The 18,508-nt window shown below is 47.4% G+C and overlaps 1 protein-coding gene across 2 annotated transcripts in view; it reads right to left on the bottom strand.

Moving 5' to 3' along the window:
- EHD2 (EH domain containing 2) overlaps positions 1 to 13,746 on the bottom strand; it is a 48,498-nt gene extending 34,752 nt beyond the window's left edge. The window contains exons 1-2 of one of the 2 annotated variants that reach the window (XR_014221722.1): positions 12,493 to 13,667; positions 2,771 to 2,868 (exon numbers count right to left, since the gene is read on the bottom strand). Coding sequence is in view for 1 of the 2 variants with exons in the window: in XM_082231172.1 (XP_082087298.1) it covers positions 2,771 to 2,868; positions 12,493 to 12,890 (496 nt within the window). In the remaining variant the exon portion in view is untranslated. Of the gene's footprint in view, positions 1 to 2,770; positions 2,869 to 12,492 lie in introns of both variants that reach the window. The other variant, XM_082231172.1, reaches the window with a different exon arrangement.
- Between the last annotated feature and the right edge of the window lie 4,762 nt (positions 13,747 to 18,508).

Genomic DNA, 18,508 nt, shown 5'->3' with positions numbered 1-18,508 from the left:
TAACCTGAAGCACCATTTTAGCTTCTGTTCTCATCCTGAAGCAAAGTTCTTAAGCCGAGGTAATATTTATGGGTTAGTGAAGTCTGTAAACTGAAGCATATGTAAAGGTAAAGGGACCTGACCATTAGGTCCAGTCGTGACCGACTCTGGGGTTGCGGCGCTCATCTCGCTTTATTTGTCCGCAGACAGCTTCCGGGTCATGTGGCCAGCATGATTAAGCCACTTCTGGCAAACCAGAGCAGCGCATGGAAACGCCGTTTACCTTCCCGCCCGAGCGGTACCTATTTATCTACTCACACTTTGACATGCTTTCGAACTGCTAGGTTGGCAGGAGGAGGGACTGAGTGACGGGAGCTCACCCCGTTGTGGGGATTCGAACCGCCGACCTTCTGATCGGCAAGTCCTAGACTCTGTGGTTTAACCCACAGCACCACCCGCGTCCCAAAGCATATGTAACCTGAAGCATATGCAACCCGAGGTACCACTGTATTAGGTAAATATCTTTATTAGGGCAACTCTAACCAAAAAGGCTCATTCACATTTCCCTTTTGCCACAGTTTCTAGGCACGGGTCTGCGATTTGTAGGGATGTTGCTGGGGTTTTTTGTCGCTGGGGAAACCTACTGTTTACTGCTGAATCGGAACAAATATCGTTCCACAACCTGATTGACGCTTGTTCCGATTCAGCAGTAAACAGAGGGATTTCCTGGGGAAAGCAGTGGGACCAAGAAAAATCACTTGGATCTGGGCCTATAAATCAGAGACCTGTTCCCAGCAATCGCAACAGGAGCAGGAGTGTGAATAAGGCCATAGTGTGCAATATTTTGAATTCCCCAGAACTCTTTTAACTAGCTAGATCAGGAATGGCGATCCTCTGCTCTCCCAATTGCTGTTGGTCTCCATATCCCCCCATGGGGAGGATGGGGGGCAACTGGAAACCTTCAGTCTCCCCCCTGCCACCTCCTAGCTCCACCTCTCCCCTCTCCGCCAGCTGCTTCCTTTGTTTTGAAATGAATACGCTGCGTGCTTTTGTTTCCTTTGAAATCGGCCTCTGAGATGGGAATCAACGTTTACCAGCCCCAGACCTTTCAGGCAGGAACATGGCAGAGCTGGTCTGGCCGGGGGCCAGGGAAACACCCAGGTATCTATCACAGCCAGCGGCAACTGGGGACACAGCCAAGGAACCTACAGCTGCCGACACGGGGCTCTGCAGTATCGGGCGCGGGTTCAAGAGGAGAAACTGAGGCACACCAACACAAGGGACATGGCCAGAGTCATGCAGAGGCACAACCTAGCACAGCCTTCCTTCAGCTGGTGTCCTCCAGAAGTCTTGGACTACAAATCCCATCAGCCCCAGCAAGCAGGAGGAAGGCACAGAATGGGGCTGGTGAGGCGTGAGGCCTGGAGAGAGCAGCAGGGGCCACACAGAGAGACTTGGAGGGCCACACTCATCTCCCAGGCCTGAGGTTCCCCACTCCTGCTTAAAAATGGATGGATTTCTCGAAAATTTTCTACGTATTTATGTTTTTCCTACTTTATGCAAAGGGTGGCGCTGTGGGTTAAACCACAGAACCTAAGATTGCCAATCAGAAGATCGGCGGTTCGAATCCCCGTGATGTGGTGAGCTCCTGTTGCTTGGTCCCTGCTCCTGCCAACCTAGCAGTTCTAAAGCACGTCAAAGTGCAAGTAGATAAATAGGTACCACTCTGGCGGGAAGGTAAACGGCGTTTCCGTGCGCTGCTCTGGTTCGCCAGAAGCGGCTTAGTCATGCTGGCCACATGACCCGGAAGCTGTACGCCGGCTCCCTCGGCCAATAAAGCGAGATGAGCGCCGCAACCCCAGAGTCGGCCGCGACTGGACCTAATGGTCAGGGGTGCCTTTACCTTTTTACTTTATGTAAACAACTCTGTGAGGGCAGTGCGCCATGAAAGGCAGAGGATGGATCCTTGAATTGATTAACAGAATTGTACAGCAGGAAGGGACCCCGAGGGTCATCCAGTCTAACCCCCTGCAATGCAGGAATCTCGGCTAAAGCATCCATGACAGACGGCCATCCAACCTCTGCTTATAAACTCTCCAAGGAAGGAGAGTCCACAACTTCCCGAGGGAGACTGTTCCACTTCTGAACAGCTCTTACTGTCAGAAACATCTTCCTGATGTTTAGCTGGAATCTCCTTTCTTGCAACTTGGAAGCCATGGGTTTGAATCCTACCCTCCAGAGCAGGAGAAAACAAGCTTGCTCCCTCCTCCATGTGGCAGCCCTTGAGATATTTGAAGATGGCTATCACATCTCCTCTTTCCTGGGCTAAACATAGCCAACTCTCTCAACCGTTCCTCACAAGGCTTGGTTTCCAGACCCTTGATCATCTCGGCTTCCCTCCTCTGCACACATTCCAGCTGGTAGGAACAAAATAAATGTTGCACCAAAAGAGAGTGGGGGAAACCCACACAGTGGGGCAAGATTAGCCTGAGCAGCTGAGCATCCTTGCCCTCTGTTAAGTTGTGGGCGAACATATCAGACGACACAGCGATTCTTCCAAAGCAGCCCTTTATTTGTAAGCTGGAACTGAACTGAACTGAGGAGCTCAGTCAGCCTGCTTATATAGAGCTCCACTAGAATGCAACAGTAACCATTTTCTGTAACTAGCCAATCACTGAACGTCACTTTCGATCCTTCATTTGCATAACTATCTACAGTATCCCCTGCTGGCCCAGGGTGAGAACTTCAGTACATAACACCCTCAATCCTGCCAACCGCGGGATGGTCTTACCTCGGCTCACACGCTGCTTGGCACCAGAAAGGATCCCTGGTGTGTCAATAAGGCTGATGCTCTCCAGAACCTGGTTTGGCAAGTGGGCACACATGAACCTATGGGGGCAGAAAGAGAGAAGGCCAGAGGCCAAGGTGAGGGGCTTGTGTAGACAGGAGCAGTGAGAAAGGAGGCTTAGAGAGATTTCCTGACTTACAGAGGTTCCCCCCAAAAAAGAAATGTCAGTGATCTAAATCATATCAATTATCTAAATCAGTGGCTCCCAGCTGGTGATAACCCACCCAGGGGCCCCGTGACACATAATAATAATAATAATAATAATAATAATAATAATAATAAGAAGAAGAAGAAGAAGAAGAAGAAGCCACTCTGGCTTCCAACGCAATATTAAAATACAGTAATGGATCAAACATTAAAGCTTCCCTAAACAGGGCGGCCTTCAGATGTCTTCTAAAAGTCTGGTAGTTGTCTAAAAGTCTTTGACATCTGATGGGAGGTTGTTCCACAGGGAGGGTGCCACCACCGAGAAGGCCCTCTGCCTGGTTCCCTGTAACTTGGCTTCTCGCAGGGAGGGAACCTCCAGAAGGCCCTCGGCGCTGGACCTCAGTGTCCGGGCAGAACGATGGGACTGGAGATGCTCCTTCAGATATACTGGACTGAGGCCATTTAGCCGTCAACTGTCCAGAACATCCCATTGGTCACATGACTGGCACACGAGTGCAGACCAGAAGACATGTGCCCCAGTTTTGCACTGAGACACACTGGAGGGTATGTTGGCACCATTCACATAACAAAAGCTACCACAGAGATAATAAACATTTTAAAAAGTAGTAATTATTATTATTATTATTAATTACTTATATCCCACCCATCTGGCCGGCTTCCAAAAGGGTATAAAAAACATGATAAAACATCAAAAATTAAAAACCTCCCTAAACAGGGCTGCCTTCATATGTCTTCTAAAAGTCAGGTAGTTGTTTATTTCCTTGACATCTGGTGGGAGGGTGTTCCACAGGTTGGGCGCCACTACCGAGAAGGCCTTCTGCGTGGTTCCCTGTAACCTCACATCTCGCAGTGAGGGAACTGTCAGAAGGCCCTCGGCGCTGGACCTCAGTGTCTGGACTGGATAATGGGGGTGGAGACGCTCCTTCAGGTATACTGGGCCAAGGCTGTTTAGGGTTTTAAAAGTCAGCACCAACACTTTGAATTGTTCTCGGAAACGTACTGGGTGCCAATGTAGGTCTTTCAGGACCGGTGTTATGTGGTCTCGGCAGGGGTTCATGGCTTGGCTTTTGAAAAACAGGGGATCCGCAGTGCAAACTGGGAACCGCTGATCTAAATGAACAAAAAGATAACTAAATGCTTGCTCAGTTGGCACATGTGACCCTCATAAATGCCTGTGAGTCTCATGTGCCTGCTGAGCGTTTAGGCACATTTAGCTATATTTTTTGGTTTAAGTGATTTATGCTTTTAGAGGGAGAAAAAACTCTAAGCCAGGAAAACAGAAGGGAAAGCTCAGTGTGAAATCCCAGAGAGCCATGCCAATTGGAGCTTATCCACCCTTATCATTTGCCCTGCACTTTCTAGCCAGAGGTCTGTGCTTTGAACTTCCATGTCCAAGGGCTCCCCCCCCCCCCGCCCCAGTGCTTTCCACACAAAACCCACTCTTTTAACAATGAATCAAACAGCAATTTGAGTTTTCTATGGATTGCAGTTTACTCCGATTCAGCGGTAAGGAGCAGGTTTTCACAGGGAAAGTTTAGCGGCAAAAACAAAAACCCAAATGCTTTAAACAGACCCTCTTAAGTCCCCCTTTTTTCCAGGTACAGCACCAGATTTATAGAAGCAATCCTGGTTTCTGATTTAATAATAATAATATAATAATAATTTATTATTTATACCCCACCCATCTGGCTGGGTTTCCCTAACCACTCAGGGCAGCTTCCAACAGAACACTAAAATACAATAACCTATTAAACATTAAAAGCTTCCCTAAACAGGGCTGCCTTCAGATGTCTTCTAAAAGTCTGGTAGTTGTTTTTCTCTTTGACATCTGGTGGGAGGGCGTTCCACAGGGAGGGTGCCACTACTGAGAAGGCCCTCTGCCTGGTTCCCTGTAACTTTGCTTCTCGCAGTAAGGGAACCGCCAGAAGGCCCTCAGCGCTGGACCTCAGTGTCTGGGCTGAACGATGGAGGTGGAGACGCTCCTTCAGGTATACTGGACCAAGGCTGTTTAGTTTAGTTTAATCCCAGAATGTCCCGCTTTTCCTTAGGACATCCCTATTTTCACCAGAGAAACGTTGGAGGGTATGGAGTTATGTGACCCCTGAGCCAAGGAGATAAGTCGCTATACTTAGAAGACACCTGAAGCAGCCCTGTATAGGGAAGTTGGTTAATGTTTTATTATGTTTTTTTATATGTTGGAAGCTGCCCAGAATGACTGGGGCAACCCAGTCAGATGGGCAGGGTACAAATAATGAAATTATTATTATTATGGAATAGGACACCCCTATTTTCATCAGAGAAATGTCTGGACTAGACATTTGGTGTAGACCAGGGTTTCCCAAACTTGGGCCTCTAGCTGTTTCTGGACTACAACTCCCATCACCCTTGACCACTGGTCCTGCTAACTAGGGATGATGGGAGTTGTAGTCCAAAAACAGCTAGAGGCCCAAGTTTGGGAAACCCTGGCGTAGGCAATACAGAGCTAAATGAACCAGTGGCTTGACTTGGAAAAGCCAGCATCCTCTGTTCGTTCTGCTTTTCCAGTAAGCCTGCCTTGGAGATTAACAACAAGATCGAAGAAGTCGAGTTATGGATGTTAAATACCGTATTTTTTGCTCTATAAGACTCACTTTTTCCCTCCTAAAAAGTAAGGGGAAATGTGTGTGCGTCTTATGGAGCGAATGCAGGCTGCGCAGCTATCCCAGAAGCCAGAACAGCAAGAGGGATTGCTGCTTTCGCTGCACAGCGATCCCTCATGCTGTTCTGGCTTCTGAGATTCAGAACATTTTTTTTCTTGTTTTCCTCCTCCGATAACTTGTGGTCTTGTGGTCTGGTGCGTCTTATAGAGCGAAAAATACGGTATATACCAATTTGAATGAACAAGCGAGTGTGCCCTTCCCTCTCGGCTTTTCCTGGCCTGTTTCTTCTTTTTCCTTCTGCTCCGGGCTCCTAAAAGCGTTGCCACCCCTCCCCTCGCTCCTCGTACGCCAAGAAGCAATAAGAGCAGCCAAGAACCAAGGGAGCAGCCCTTGTTTTCTCGTGTTCAGCGCTTGTCACTTTTAAAAACTCCCCCTGTTTCCAGTTGTGCTCATGACCCAGCAGCTGACGGAGATCACAAGGATCTCAGTTGTGCTGTGAACACGTCCCTGGAGCGTCGGGGCTGCCCTGGCCAAAAGCCTGCCGAACTGCTGCTACTAACTATCTCTGTGCCTCCTCCTCCTCTTTCCATATCTGTGTACACCAGGAATTTTGGCACCCTGGGAGGTTGCCTGCTTTGCTCCTGCGGTTTTGGCTCGCCCCGCTGGGTCCATCCATTCAAACTTGCCCTCCCTGGTTAACCCACGCTAGGATAAGCAACAAAGGGGGGCGGGAAGCTTTGATTAAAGCACCACGACCAGATGTGTTAGAGCAGTGGGAGGAAGGTAGCTGAGTGGCAGAGCACCTCTGCCTTGCACCCAGAAAGTCGCAGGTTCAATCCCTGTCATGGGTGTCGTGGCGGGTGTGTGTGTGTGTGTGGCAGCGCCCTCCTCAAATCAAGTAAATAAACAAAAGTACTTAACTAAAAGTAGAAATTGTAGAAGGATTTTGACAGGGTTTTTTTCTGAGCACTTCGGGTCAAAAGAAAGTGATTTGAAACAACTCTTGTTATTTAAGGAATATATAAGACTATATTGTAAAAATGATACCACCCTAGCAGAATTGAATGATACTTGTGTACAATAGATAAATGGAATAAACAGCTTAGAGGAATATATGGAAAAAGATATAAAACAAACAGTGCGACAAAATCAAGACGATAGAAAACGTATAATGAGAACGATTGGAAGTTTTTCACAGAAAATTTTATAGGCTAAGACTTTGTTGTATAAATATGTGGTTCTTTTAATTGTCTTTTTTTTGTTACTTTGAAACCTTTTTTCGACCTTTTAAGGTGACAAATCCCTTTTCTTCTTCTTCTCCTTCTCCTCCTCTTCCTCCTCCTCCTCCTCCTTCTTCTTCTTCTTCTTCTTCTTCTTCTTCTTCTTCTTCTTCTTCTTCTTCTTCTTCTTCTGTGCTTAATTTTGTTATACTTACCTTTACTGTATGATTGTATTTTAAATTAATAAAGATTTCTATTTTAAAAAAGTGAAACGACTGTTGAGATATTTTATTCTGAATCTGCTAGAGACAAGGAAGAGGATCGTGAGTGGTGGGTGTCCTGCCTGCCCCCAACACCAGCAGGGGGTTGGACTGGATGACCCTCAGGACCCCAACTCTACAATTTTATGATGCTATGAAACTGTAGGGATTGTAGACGACTCAGCCTGGCCCGACTCAGTCTCCTTCTTTGGTGATCACTCGTAGCTGAGTAAGATTGTCTTCCATAAACATGGTTTTAACAATGAGTCCCTAAGTGACTGTGGAGGCCAATTCTGGATCCACATGTCCTTCCACAGTGGAGACATTGGTTTCCTGGTGGGAGTTGATCACGGTGTGGATTTGCCAAGTGTGCCTTCCTCTGAGCACGTTTCTCCCTTGCGTCCTGCGTTTGAGTGTCTTCAAAGCCCATGACACATTTGGTAAAGGCTGTTCTCCAACTGGAGCGCCCGCAGGCCATTTTATTCCCAGTTGTCGGTGTTTATACTACATTTTTTAAAGATTTGCCTTGAGACAGTCTTTGAACCTCTTTTGTTGACCACCAGCATTATGCTTTCCATTTTTAAAGTCCGGAATAGAGTAGTTGCTTTGGAAGACAATCATCAGGCATCCGTACAACATGACTAGTCCAATGAAGCTGATGTTGAAGAATCATTGCTTCAACACTGGTGATCTTTGCTTCTACACTGATATTAGTTCGCCTGTCTTCCCAAGTGATGTGTAAAATTTTTCGGAGACACCGTTGGTAGAATCTTTCAAGTAAAGATTAACAAACCTCGCAGTATTACAAACCTCGCAGATCAATCAACTAAAATTTTGGTTGATTAATCTAACATTCTCACCTGAAGCCCAAACACAGAGGGTTTTCCTGCAATGTGACTCAGCTGCATCACGGTTCGATATGAATTAACTTCTATACTGAACTTGTTGGGCGTTTTCATGGTGTTTTTCTACATTCTACGCCACTTCAGCGTTTTTATAAGCAACTTGTAAATTCATGCAATAAATAACCTGAATGAAATGTTGAAACAAGAAAAATTTGCAGCCCTGTTTGAAAGGGTGGAATAGATTCACCCATTTGCCCCCCAAAGAAAGGTGTTTCTAGAAATAACTGATGCCAGTGGAACTTGCTCCCAAGCAGGGGAAGGGGGGGACAGGACGTGGGTTAGTTCTCGTTTTGCACCTTCCCGAATCAGTAGGTGACCCAAAACACACACAAAATGTGTGCAAACTTTGAAGAGTAATTGTGTTTCGGTTTGTCTATTGGTTTGGGAAGTGAGGTTTAGCTGAGTTTCCATTAAAATGAGATATGGAAAAGGAATTTTTCCTCCCCCATCCCTACCTCTGAGAGAACAGGGATGGGCCGAGAAAGAACTGAGACAATCTGACTGCCTTCAGCGCCTGGGGAGGAGTTCATGTTTACAGACCCCTGGATGGAGGAAGGTGCACAGCTCAACCAGTATAAACAAGGATGCTAAAAGTAGAACCTGCCGGAAAATACCCAGGGACATCCAATTCCACAGTTTCCCACTGTCCTGGGCCAAAGTACAGCCAACAGTAGTTTTAAAGAAGTCTGTGCTGTTTGTTAGGAATACCCCACCCCCACACACGTACATACAAAAAATGAGGAAACAGTCTGAATCTCTTAAACCTACATAACAGGCAGAAAATCAACAGGTGGAGCTGCAGCAGTGGAAAACCAGTGGATTTCTGCCTCTACTACCCAGTGCCTTTGTTGGTAACAATGCACTCAACTCTAGCATTCCTCAGCATACCCTCCAAAATCCTGCTCAAGCATCCCAAACCTTGGGCCCTCCAGATGTTTTGGACTACAATTCCCATCATCCCGGACCACTGGTGCTGTTAGCTAGGGATCATGGGAGTTGTAGGCCAAAACATCTGGAGGGCCGAAGGTTGGGGGTGCCTGATCCTGCTGATTAAACTTGGGATGTTCGTTTTTGGTCCCGAAACGAACCTTGCGGGAGCCAGGTGACTTGCGCCAGAACACAAGAACAAAAAAATGGGACATTCTGGGATCCAGTTAGAAGCTGTGATGGCTTTTGTAATTCTGGGGTGTCTCACTCAAATAGGACGGTTGACGAGTATGCCCCAGTCATAGAATTGGAAGGGACCCTGAGGATCATCCAGTCCAGCCCCGCCTTGTAGCCGAAAAGGACCAAAGGTTGCGTCCTCCTAGTGCAAGCCCATGGGCTGCTGTGTGTAGCTAAAAGTCAAGGCATTCTTTGGGCTTTCTCTTCAACGTGCATACCCTAATAAGGCCCAGTGTTTCTCCATTTCGCCCTGGCACTCATCTGCTGGGAACAGCTCCCATCTGTCCCAAAAGCCAGCACATCTGGAGGGCTGATTTATTTCCAGGCTGTTGGGACACGGGGTGTTGCGGGGACAACCTGGCACAGAGAATCGCGCTTTGTTCCAGAGAGTTCGGCTTGCATCCCCACTCCTCACCCCTGAAAGACCTCCAGCCTCCCTTTCTCTCCCTCTCGCTCCTTCTCTTCGCCCCTGCAAAGAGTGGGCTGGGAGGAAACAGGTGCCTTTTGTATTCCCTACACCCCGATTCTGTGAAACAGCTGGGCAGCATCTGGAATGCTACGCAAAAGGGCTGGAGAGGAACATCACAAGTCCCAGGACGAGCTCAAGAAGGCGAAGTAGAGGCTAGTGGAGGACCCATAAAATGGGGAACACATTGGGTTCAGTTCACATTCAGAGGCATCTTAAAAAAGGAGACATCAACTTCCCAACAAAGGCCCGTATAGTTCAATCTATGGTTTTCCCACTAGTGATGTTTGGAAGTGAGAGCTGGACCATAAAGAAGGCTGATCGCCGAAGAATGGATGCTTTTGAGTTATGGTGCTGGAGGAGACTCTTGAGACTCCCATGGACTGCAAGAAGGTCAAACCTATCAATTCTTAAGGAAATCAGCCCTGAGGGTTCACTGGAAGGACAGATCCTGAAGCTGAGACTCTAATACTTTGGCCACCTCATGAGAAGAGAAGACTCCCTGGAAGAGACCCTGATGTTGGGAAAGATGGAGGGCACAAGGAGAAGTGGACGGCAGAGGATGAGATGGTTGGACAGTGTTCTCGAAGCTACCAGCATGAGTTTGACCAAACTGCGGGAGGCAGTGGAAGACAGGAGTGCCTGTGTGCTCTGGTCCAGGGGGTCACGAAGAGTCGGACACAACTAAATGACTAAACAACAACAACCACCTAATTTTTGCTTTCCCAAAACAATATGCAAACCGAAACAGCCATCTTTTGAAATCGCGGCACTCAAGTTTTGCAAACCAGTTGCAAACGTGTACACTCACGGTTATGCTTGGGTAAAAAGAATATCTTAGGGAAAATAACATGCCTTGTGTTAGGCAAAACTGCTTTGCAAAAAATGTGAATAACGGGCAAAATTGCACATGTGTGAATTTGGAGATAGTTGCACAAATGCTGAATTGTTAGGAGCACTATTTAGAATAAAACACAAGCTGTTGTTGAAAAGTGGGGAGCTGAGCTAAATATTGGAAAACTAGAAACCGAGAAACACCAAAATTCCTAGTGGTTAGAGTGGGGTTCTGAAGCTGAAAGTCCTGGATATAATTAAAGCTGGTATCTTATTTTGAAGGGAATTTGCTTAAGGGCCTCTGTTCAATGGAAAGGGGGCAAATTCAATACACACCTGGCATCTAGGAATGGATCTGGATCAAAAAAAGCATGAGGGATATCTCATCTCTCTCCCCCAATTTAGAAGCATAGGAAGCTGCCAAGTATTGTCCTATTTTACTCCCATACCGAACGCAGCATGAACTGAAATCACCCATCAGGTTTCCTATACAGAAATGCTGGGCTGATGGAACTGGAAGGCCAATGACATCTGAAGAGCCACAGACGCAAACACACCCCACCCAGTAACAAGGAGGACACATAGCAGTGAATGTAGCTTGGGCTCCACCTAGTCCAGTGATGGGGAACCTATGGCCCTCCAGAGATTGCCTTGACTAGAACTCCCATCATCCTGGACCACTGGCCATTCTGGCTGGGAATGATTGGAATTGGAGCCCAGCAATGCCTGGAGGGCTGCAGGCTCCCTGTGTTTGCATTAAACCCTGGCAAACCCTGACATCCCTATTTTCATCAGAGAAATGTATGTAGACATTTGATGTAGACCAGTTTCCCCAAACTTGGCTCTCCAGCTGTTTCTGGACTACAATTCCCATCATCCCTCACCACTGGTCCTGCTCGCTAGGGATGATGGGCGCTGTAGTCCAAAAACGCATGGAGACCCAAATCTGGGAAACACTGCTCTAGGCCACTGGTTGCCCATGGGGGGATTGCAAGTGGGCCATGTGCTGATCTGAGGTTGAGTTGCACACTATGTGGTACACTCAACATTTTCTTTTTGTCATCCTGCATTTTTTAAAGAGAAGGAGAAAGGCAGGTATAAGCTGATGCAAAAGAAGGCAGCCTCTTCTAGGGCTGGGGAGAAATCAAACTTTTGTTTGCATTTCAACAAGAGAAGCATTTTTTGAACCGATAAGCTAGCTGAAGCACAGTTATCCCTTGAAATCTGTGATTTGCTTCTCCAGCCAAACAGTGCACATGAAAGGGTACATAAAAATGCACACGAACGAACTTTACAAAAATCCATCATTTTAAGGGGGAAATTGCGTACATTAGGAGAAATTTGCACTAAAACGCTGACAAACCTTCTAGGTGATACTTTTAGAATTAAAACCAGCAAATTGCTGGGGGGATGTGGGGAACTGAATTTAAGACAGTCAAATTCAGCTTTTCTGTTTCTTATTTCCACCCCCACTTGAACCACATATGCCATCTTGAGCTCGCTGGAGAAAAAGTGGGGTGTATAAATGTAAATAAGAGAGAGGTGTTGCATCAGATCAACACCGAAGGGAAAATGGTCATATATGGTAAATAATAATAATGTAACCCAGTGTCATGTTGCATGTTCAAGTTAATAAAGTTGGGTCCTGAGACTGAAAGGGGTGAAGAGGAAGAAGAAGGAGTTTGGATTTGATATCCCGCTTTATCACTACCCGAAGGAGTCTCAAAGCGGCTAACATTCTCCTTTCCCTTCCTCCCTCACAATAAACACTCTGTGAGGTGAGTGGGGCTGAGAGACTTCAGAGAAGTGTGACTGGCCCAAGGTCACCCAGCAGCTGCATGTGGAGGAGCGGGGAAGCGAACCCAGTTCACCAGATTACAAGACTACCACTCTTAACCACTACACCACACAGCCATACAACACAAACACACCTCTCTGAGCTTAGCCTTGACAAAGAATGCACTCAAAGGCCAGAAAATATGGTGAGGTGGCAGTTCTGGGGCACTTACCGGTTGAGAAAGGTGTTGCCAAAAGGGTTAAGTTTCCGGAAGGGCTTTTTGGGGTCCACGATGAGAGCGTTGCCCGGAATGATGCCCTCCGTTTCGCCATGCATGACGGCAATGAAAGAGTCTGTGGTGGGCTCGGGCCCAATGCGGCTCCCGGGGATATCCTGCTCCAGCAGGTATTTGATGAAGGTGGTCTTGCCGGTAGAGTACTGTCCCACCACCAACACCATGGGCTTATTGTCAAAGTCGGCATCTTCCAGGGACGGGGAATGGAAGTCGTGGAAGCGGTAGTACTCTTCCACGGGCAGCAACTTCCTCTTGTAGAGGTCCTTCAGGCCCTCTGTGACCGTACGGATCACTTCGGGGTTCTTCTTCTCGTTCTTCTTCATCCAGCTGAACATCTTGGCAGGCCGGTGAGAATGGCGCGGAGCCCGGTCCCTTGGAAGTGGACTGTAAATCGAAGAAGCTGGAGGTGCGGTGGAAGAGGAGGGGACTTTGGTTGGAGGTCGAAGTCTTGACAGACAGCCTGCAGACCTTTCTAGAATGAGATCAGGACTGACAGAAGTAGCCAAGGGCCCCAAACCTGACCAAAAAGCTGTTGGAATCCAGCACCCAAAGAGAATCCAGTGAGCTAATGGGTCTCTAATCTTCCAGGGAGCTGAGATGAAACCGAGATTCTAGGGGTGGCGTCTGTAGTTCTACTATATCAGACTTTGGTGGGCTGGTCCAGAACTTTGAGGAGATCCCAAGCAAAAGGACCTCAGTCAAGAGATCTTCTGGGGGATATTCTTCCAGCTGTAAACTTGCTGATCACCCGAGCTTTAGGTGTAAAAGCACCGTATGCACTTTGCCGCTGGATATAAGGACTCCGGATCAGAAATAAATACTCCTATGTGTGAATCGCTGTGTTTCTTCTTCTGCCTTTCGAAGAGAAGACGTCACTTTCTTCTCCTAAATGCGGTGGAGAGAGCCTGTAAGCCAGCACACAGCGGTGCAGGCAAGGGAGGAGTAAGGGAGATACGAATGCCAGTTTCAGATGGAAAATCCCTTTTGGTTGTTTGGGAGGGTTAGGTTTTTTTCAAATAAATGTTGGTTTTCCTTCCCCACTTCTGGGGTCCTGAGAAGCTTCTGAAGGGGACTCCCGCTTGGAGGAAGGCGCTGGCTGTCGGGACGAGCAGCTGCCAAGAAACAGGGTGCAGAATACATTAGCATAAATTATTCCGGAAGGGAGGGTGATGCCTGGGATGTCCAAGAACTTGAGAACAAGTAATGCGCAAAAAGAAAAAAAAGAGATACACACATTCCCAGCTCCTCTCCAAAGTTGCAAGAATGCAGGCTTGGCGAATGACGGCCTCTGATGCCACCGTGTGGTATAGGAAGGAAGGAAGGGCGAGCCCAAAAGAAAGGTGGAGGAACAAGATGGGATACAGTGGTACCTCCGGTTAAGTATTTAATTCGTTCCAGAGGTCCGTACTTAACCTGAAACTGTTCTTAATCTGAAGCACCACTTTAGCTAATGGGGCCTCCTGCTGCTGCCGCGCCACCAAAGCACAATTTCTGTTCTCATCCTGAACCAAAGTTCTTAACCTGAGGTACTATTTCTGGGTTAGCGGAGTCTGTAACCTGAAGCGTATGTAACCTGAAGCCTCTGTAACCCGAGGTACCACTGTATATCGGGGTCAGCAAACTTTTTCAGCAGGGGGCCGGTCCACAGTGCCTCAGACCTTGTGGGGGGCGGCAGACTATATTTTGAAAAAAAATATGAACAAATTCCTATGCCCCACAAATAACCCAGAGATGCATTTTAAATAAAAGGACACATTCTGCTCATGTAAAAACATACCGATTCCCGGACCGTCTGCAGGCCGGACTTAGAAGGTGATTGGGCCAGATCTGGCCCCCGGGCCTTAGTTTGCCTACCTCTGGGATATATCACAGGCTAGCAGAGTTTGAAGGGACCCTGAGGGTCATCTAGTCCAACCCCCTGCAATGCAGGAATCACCCAATGTGGGGTTCAAACCCACGACCCTGAGATTAAGAGCCTCATGCTCTACATACTGAGCTGTCTCTCAGGTCCATTGAGGGATGTCCCAGGATAGGATCCTGACAGACTGTGAGCTCCTCTGGGGAGACCACATGCTTACAGAGCATTCATCTTGATTTGCTTGCACAAGGCTGATGTGGAGGTTAGACAATGCCCACTCTTTCTCATTGCAACTGCCTTATTAAAGCAGCTGGCTTGTTTTCCTGGCAGATCCCTTTGTAAGTTACTCAGCGTGTAAAGCAGCCCACACTCTACGCTTCTGTCTCTCAGACCTCAGAAGCGCATAATAGTCTTAGAATAGCTCTGATCCTCACTTCCAGCGGCATGAATTTCAAGCATCTTCTAGGCAGTGAGGATTCTAAAAACCTGATGTTTGCCATCACACACATCACCCTTCAATGAACAACTGATTAGTTCAAAATTGGGAAAGGAGTACGACAAGGCTGTATATTGTCTCCCTGCTTATTTAACTTATATGCAGAATTCAGCATGCGAAAGGCGGGAGCTGGATGAATCCCCACCTCCTGGCAAATAGAAGGGGAAGAAGTGGAGGCAGTGAGAGATTTTACTTTCTGGGGCTCCATGATCACTGCAGATGGTGACAGCAGTTACGAAATTAAAAGACGCCTGCATCTTGGGAGAAAAGCAATGAGAAACCTAGACAGCATCTTAAAAAGTAGAGACATCACCTTGCCAACAAAGGTCCGTATAGTTAAAGCTATGGTTTTCCCAGTAGTGATGTATGGAAGTGAGAGCTGGACCATAAAGAAGGCTGATCGCCGAAGAATGGATGCTTTTGAATTCTGGTGCTAGAGGAGACTCTTGAGAGTCCCGTGGACTGCAAGAAGATGAAACCTCTCCATTTTTTGGGAAATCAGCCCTGAGTGCTCACTGGAAGGTCAGATTGTAAAGCTGAGGCTCCAATACTTTGGCCACCTCATGAGAAGAGAAGACTCCTTGGAAAAGACCCTGATGTTGGGAAAGATGGAGGGCACAAGGAGAAGGGGACGACAGAGGACGAGATGGTTGGACAGTGTTCTCAAAGCTACCAGGATGAGTTTGACCAAACCGCGGGAGGCAGTGGAAGACAGGAGTGCCTGGCGTGCTCTGGTCCAGGGGGTCACGAAGAGTCAGACATAACTAAACAACAACAACAACACCCTTCAATGGTCAAACTGGGAAACTTTACTAACAATAAAAGGTAGTTGAAAACTGGCAGAAGGTCAGAACAAAATTCAGAATAAACGTAAGCACTGTATCTCTAAAACTGGATGAATCCCATCCTATTCACTGGTTTACTCACAGGAAAGCAGTGAGATAGTTCATCATAACAGAAGGTCCAGTATGGATGCTTGATGCCCACACTCACAGCTGGGCAATGTTCCTCCAGCCTTCAGTGGGGCTGGTGAGTGAGAGCCTCGCCCCCTAGGCCAGGTGGAAAGGGCCTTGCAGGGAGCGGCCTTCACGCCCCATAGCTGGGCAATGTTCCTCTGGCGTCATGAGGAGTCTCTTTAGTGGGGCTGGTGAGTGGCCTTCATCACACTCACAGCTAAATTTAGCTGTACAAGCAAGCAGAGGTGAACACCAATTTCAAAATCCTGTAGAAGAAATATGGTGTGGCTGTTAGGGTGAACTTTCTACAACTGGTAGTTCATTGATCTGTTTATGACATTCCTATCCCACCTTTTCTCCAAGAAGCTCAAGGTCCTTCTCCCCTCTTTATCCTCACAAGAACCCTCTGAGGCAGGTGAGGCTGAGAGTGAGTCAGACCCAGTGAGCCTCGTGGGGATTTGAACCCTGGTCTCCCGGGTCCGAGTCTAGCACTCTAACCACTCTGCCACACTGAATCTCCTAGAACCTGGGCATGGTGGTCGTGCGTTCTAGGCTAGCAAAGGTGGTTGCACAGCCATGGAATGTGCAACTGTTTGAACTGAGGTTCTCTGATCCTCAGCGCATACAGAGCTTTGGTGTATTTACCCTTTTCTAATTTAGTGGAGAATATGGCTTCTGATGAATTCCTGGCAGTAAGTGAACATTTCCAGTAGACTTAGCTCCCGAGGTCTATTCTAGGTGTGCTAGAGTGGCACAGGCATTGGAAGACAGAGGTGTGTGGCCTTTACCATGGCACAGAGCAGAGGGATCTCACACCCAGAGGCTGAATGCAGCCCTCCAGAGATATCTAGCTGGTCCTTGGTGTTAAGTTGTGGGTGAACATATCAGACGACGCAGCGATTCTTCAAACAGCTCTTGTTTATTCACAGGCCAGAACAGAACTGAACTGAAGGGTTCAGCCAGCCTGCTTATATAGAGCTCTACTACAATGCAACTGTAACAACTTTCTGTAATTATCCAATCACTGAACGTCACTTTCAATCACTTATTGGCATATGTGGACCTGAGTGAAAACTATCTACAGCACGGGTGTCAAACACAAGGCCCGCGGGCCGAATCCGGCCCGCCAGACCTCGTCATGTGGCCCGTGTAGCCGCCGGCGGCCGCCAGCCTTCATCTTTTATTCTCGCTTTCTTTCTTTTTTTACACAAGAAAGCCGCCTCTTCAGCGCATGTGTGGCAGCCTACAAGCCAGAGAACGTCTGCCCTCTAGCGGCGCCGGCCGTTTTACGCAGGAAACCTCCACTTTACATGCATTCAGGAAACTTGTTTTTATATTGAGCACATTTGAATATCTACTTGCCATTATTCTGACTATGTTTCTGCTTTCAGAGCTAGTTATTACAAAAACCAGTAATAATTGAATGCAGTGACAATAATTTATGATAATGAAGAGTGGACACATAGTCCTACAGATATAACCGGCCCTTTGAGGGTGACCAAACTGCTGATGCGGCCCCCGATGAATTTGAGTTTGACACCCCTGATCTACAGTATCCCCCTGCTGGCCCAGGGTGAGACCTTCAGTCCATAACACTTGGGATGGTCCTAAGGCCACCTCCCTTCCCATTCCACCAGGGAACTCCTTCACTGCCCGGCCCTGCAGAGATTTTGCCTGGGTGTGCCCTTGAGCGGTGATGCTTCCTGCATAGAGGATGGAGAGGGGTGTGAGGTGAGGCCTTAGAAAAGAATGAGAGAAGAAGGTGCGTTTGAGGATGTGCTCAGACCAGGAATCCATTCGCAGGACAAGAGCCGAAATTTGTGTAAAATTGTTTTACACACCAAGCTGTTCCATTTTATTAAATTTTCAAAAGTTTAGTATAGTTCAATACATAAATTTGTCTTTTCCTGACTTCCCATCCCATTTTCTATGGTGTTTGAATTTCTCCCCCTTTGCTGCACAATACCTTCTATTTCTTATACTGTACCAGCATTTCAATACTGTATTCTCTAATTCTTTCTGAAGGTCTGATGTTTGGCAGCAGCTTGGCTGCAGGAGTTGCTGTAAGGAGGCTTACAAGGCGCCATCCTACTGTCTCAGGGACTCCAGGCCGGATTTGTGAAAAGTTTACTCCATTTCTTCTCCTTGACGTTTGGACCCACTGTTGCTCACATCCACTCAATCTGCCAGAGCCTGTCTTCACCAGCAGGAGATGTTCCTACGTCACCAATGGCTTCCCACACAAGAGGGTTCCCAGGGTGTGGCCACTGTCAAATGCTGACAGCTTTTAGGAGTCAAACATGAGAATCGAGGGCAAAACTGAGGGCAGGTTGGAGACCAAGAGTGGACAAACTACCCCAGGAGCACAATGTGTCCCCCACCAGAGGTACTGCGCAGTTCTTAAACACTGGGGCAATTGCTTCTCTGTGCATTGTGCCAGTTAGCAGCAATCTTTTCATTTTCAGGTATTTTTAAAAAATATTAATGCATTCCAAAAATGCATTATGAAACCATGCATTCCCATACATACACCACAACTTATAACCATAACGTAAAGGTAAAGGGACCCCTGACCATTAGGTCCAGTCGTGGCAAACTTTGAGGTTGTGGTGCTCATCTCGCTTTATTGGCCGAGGGAGCTGG

Source organism: Podarcis vaucheri (assembly GCF_965113315.1).
Source record: "Podarcis vaucheri genome assembly, chromosome: 7".
Taxonomy (NCBI): Eukaryota; Metazoa; Chordata; class Lepidosauria; order Squamata; family Lacertidae; genus Podarcis; species Podarcis vaucheri.
The sequence above is the reverse complement of the archived record's forward strand: the minus strand, read 5'-3'. Positions and strand labels throughout refer to the sequence as shown.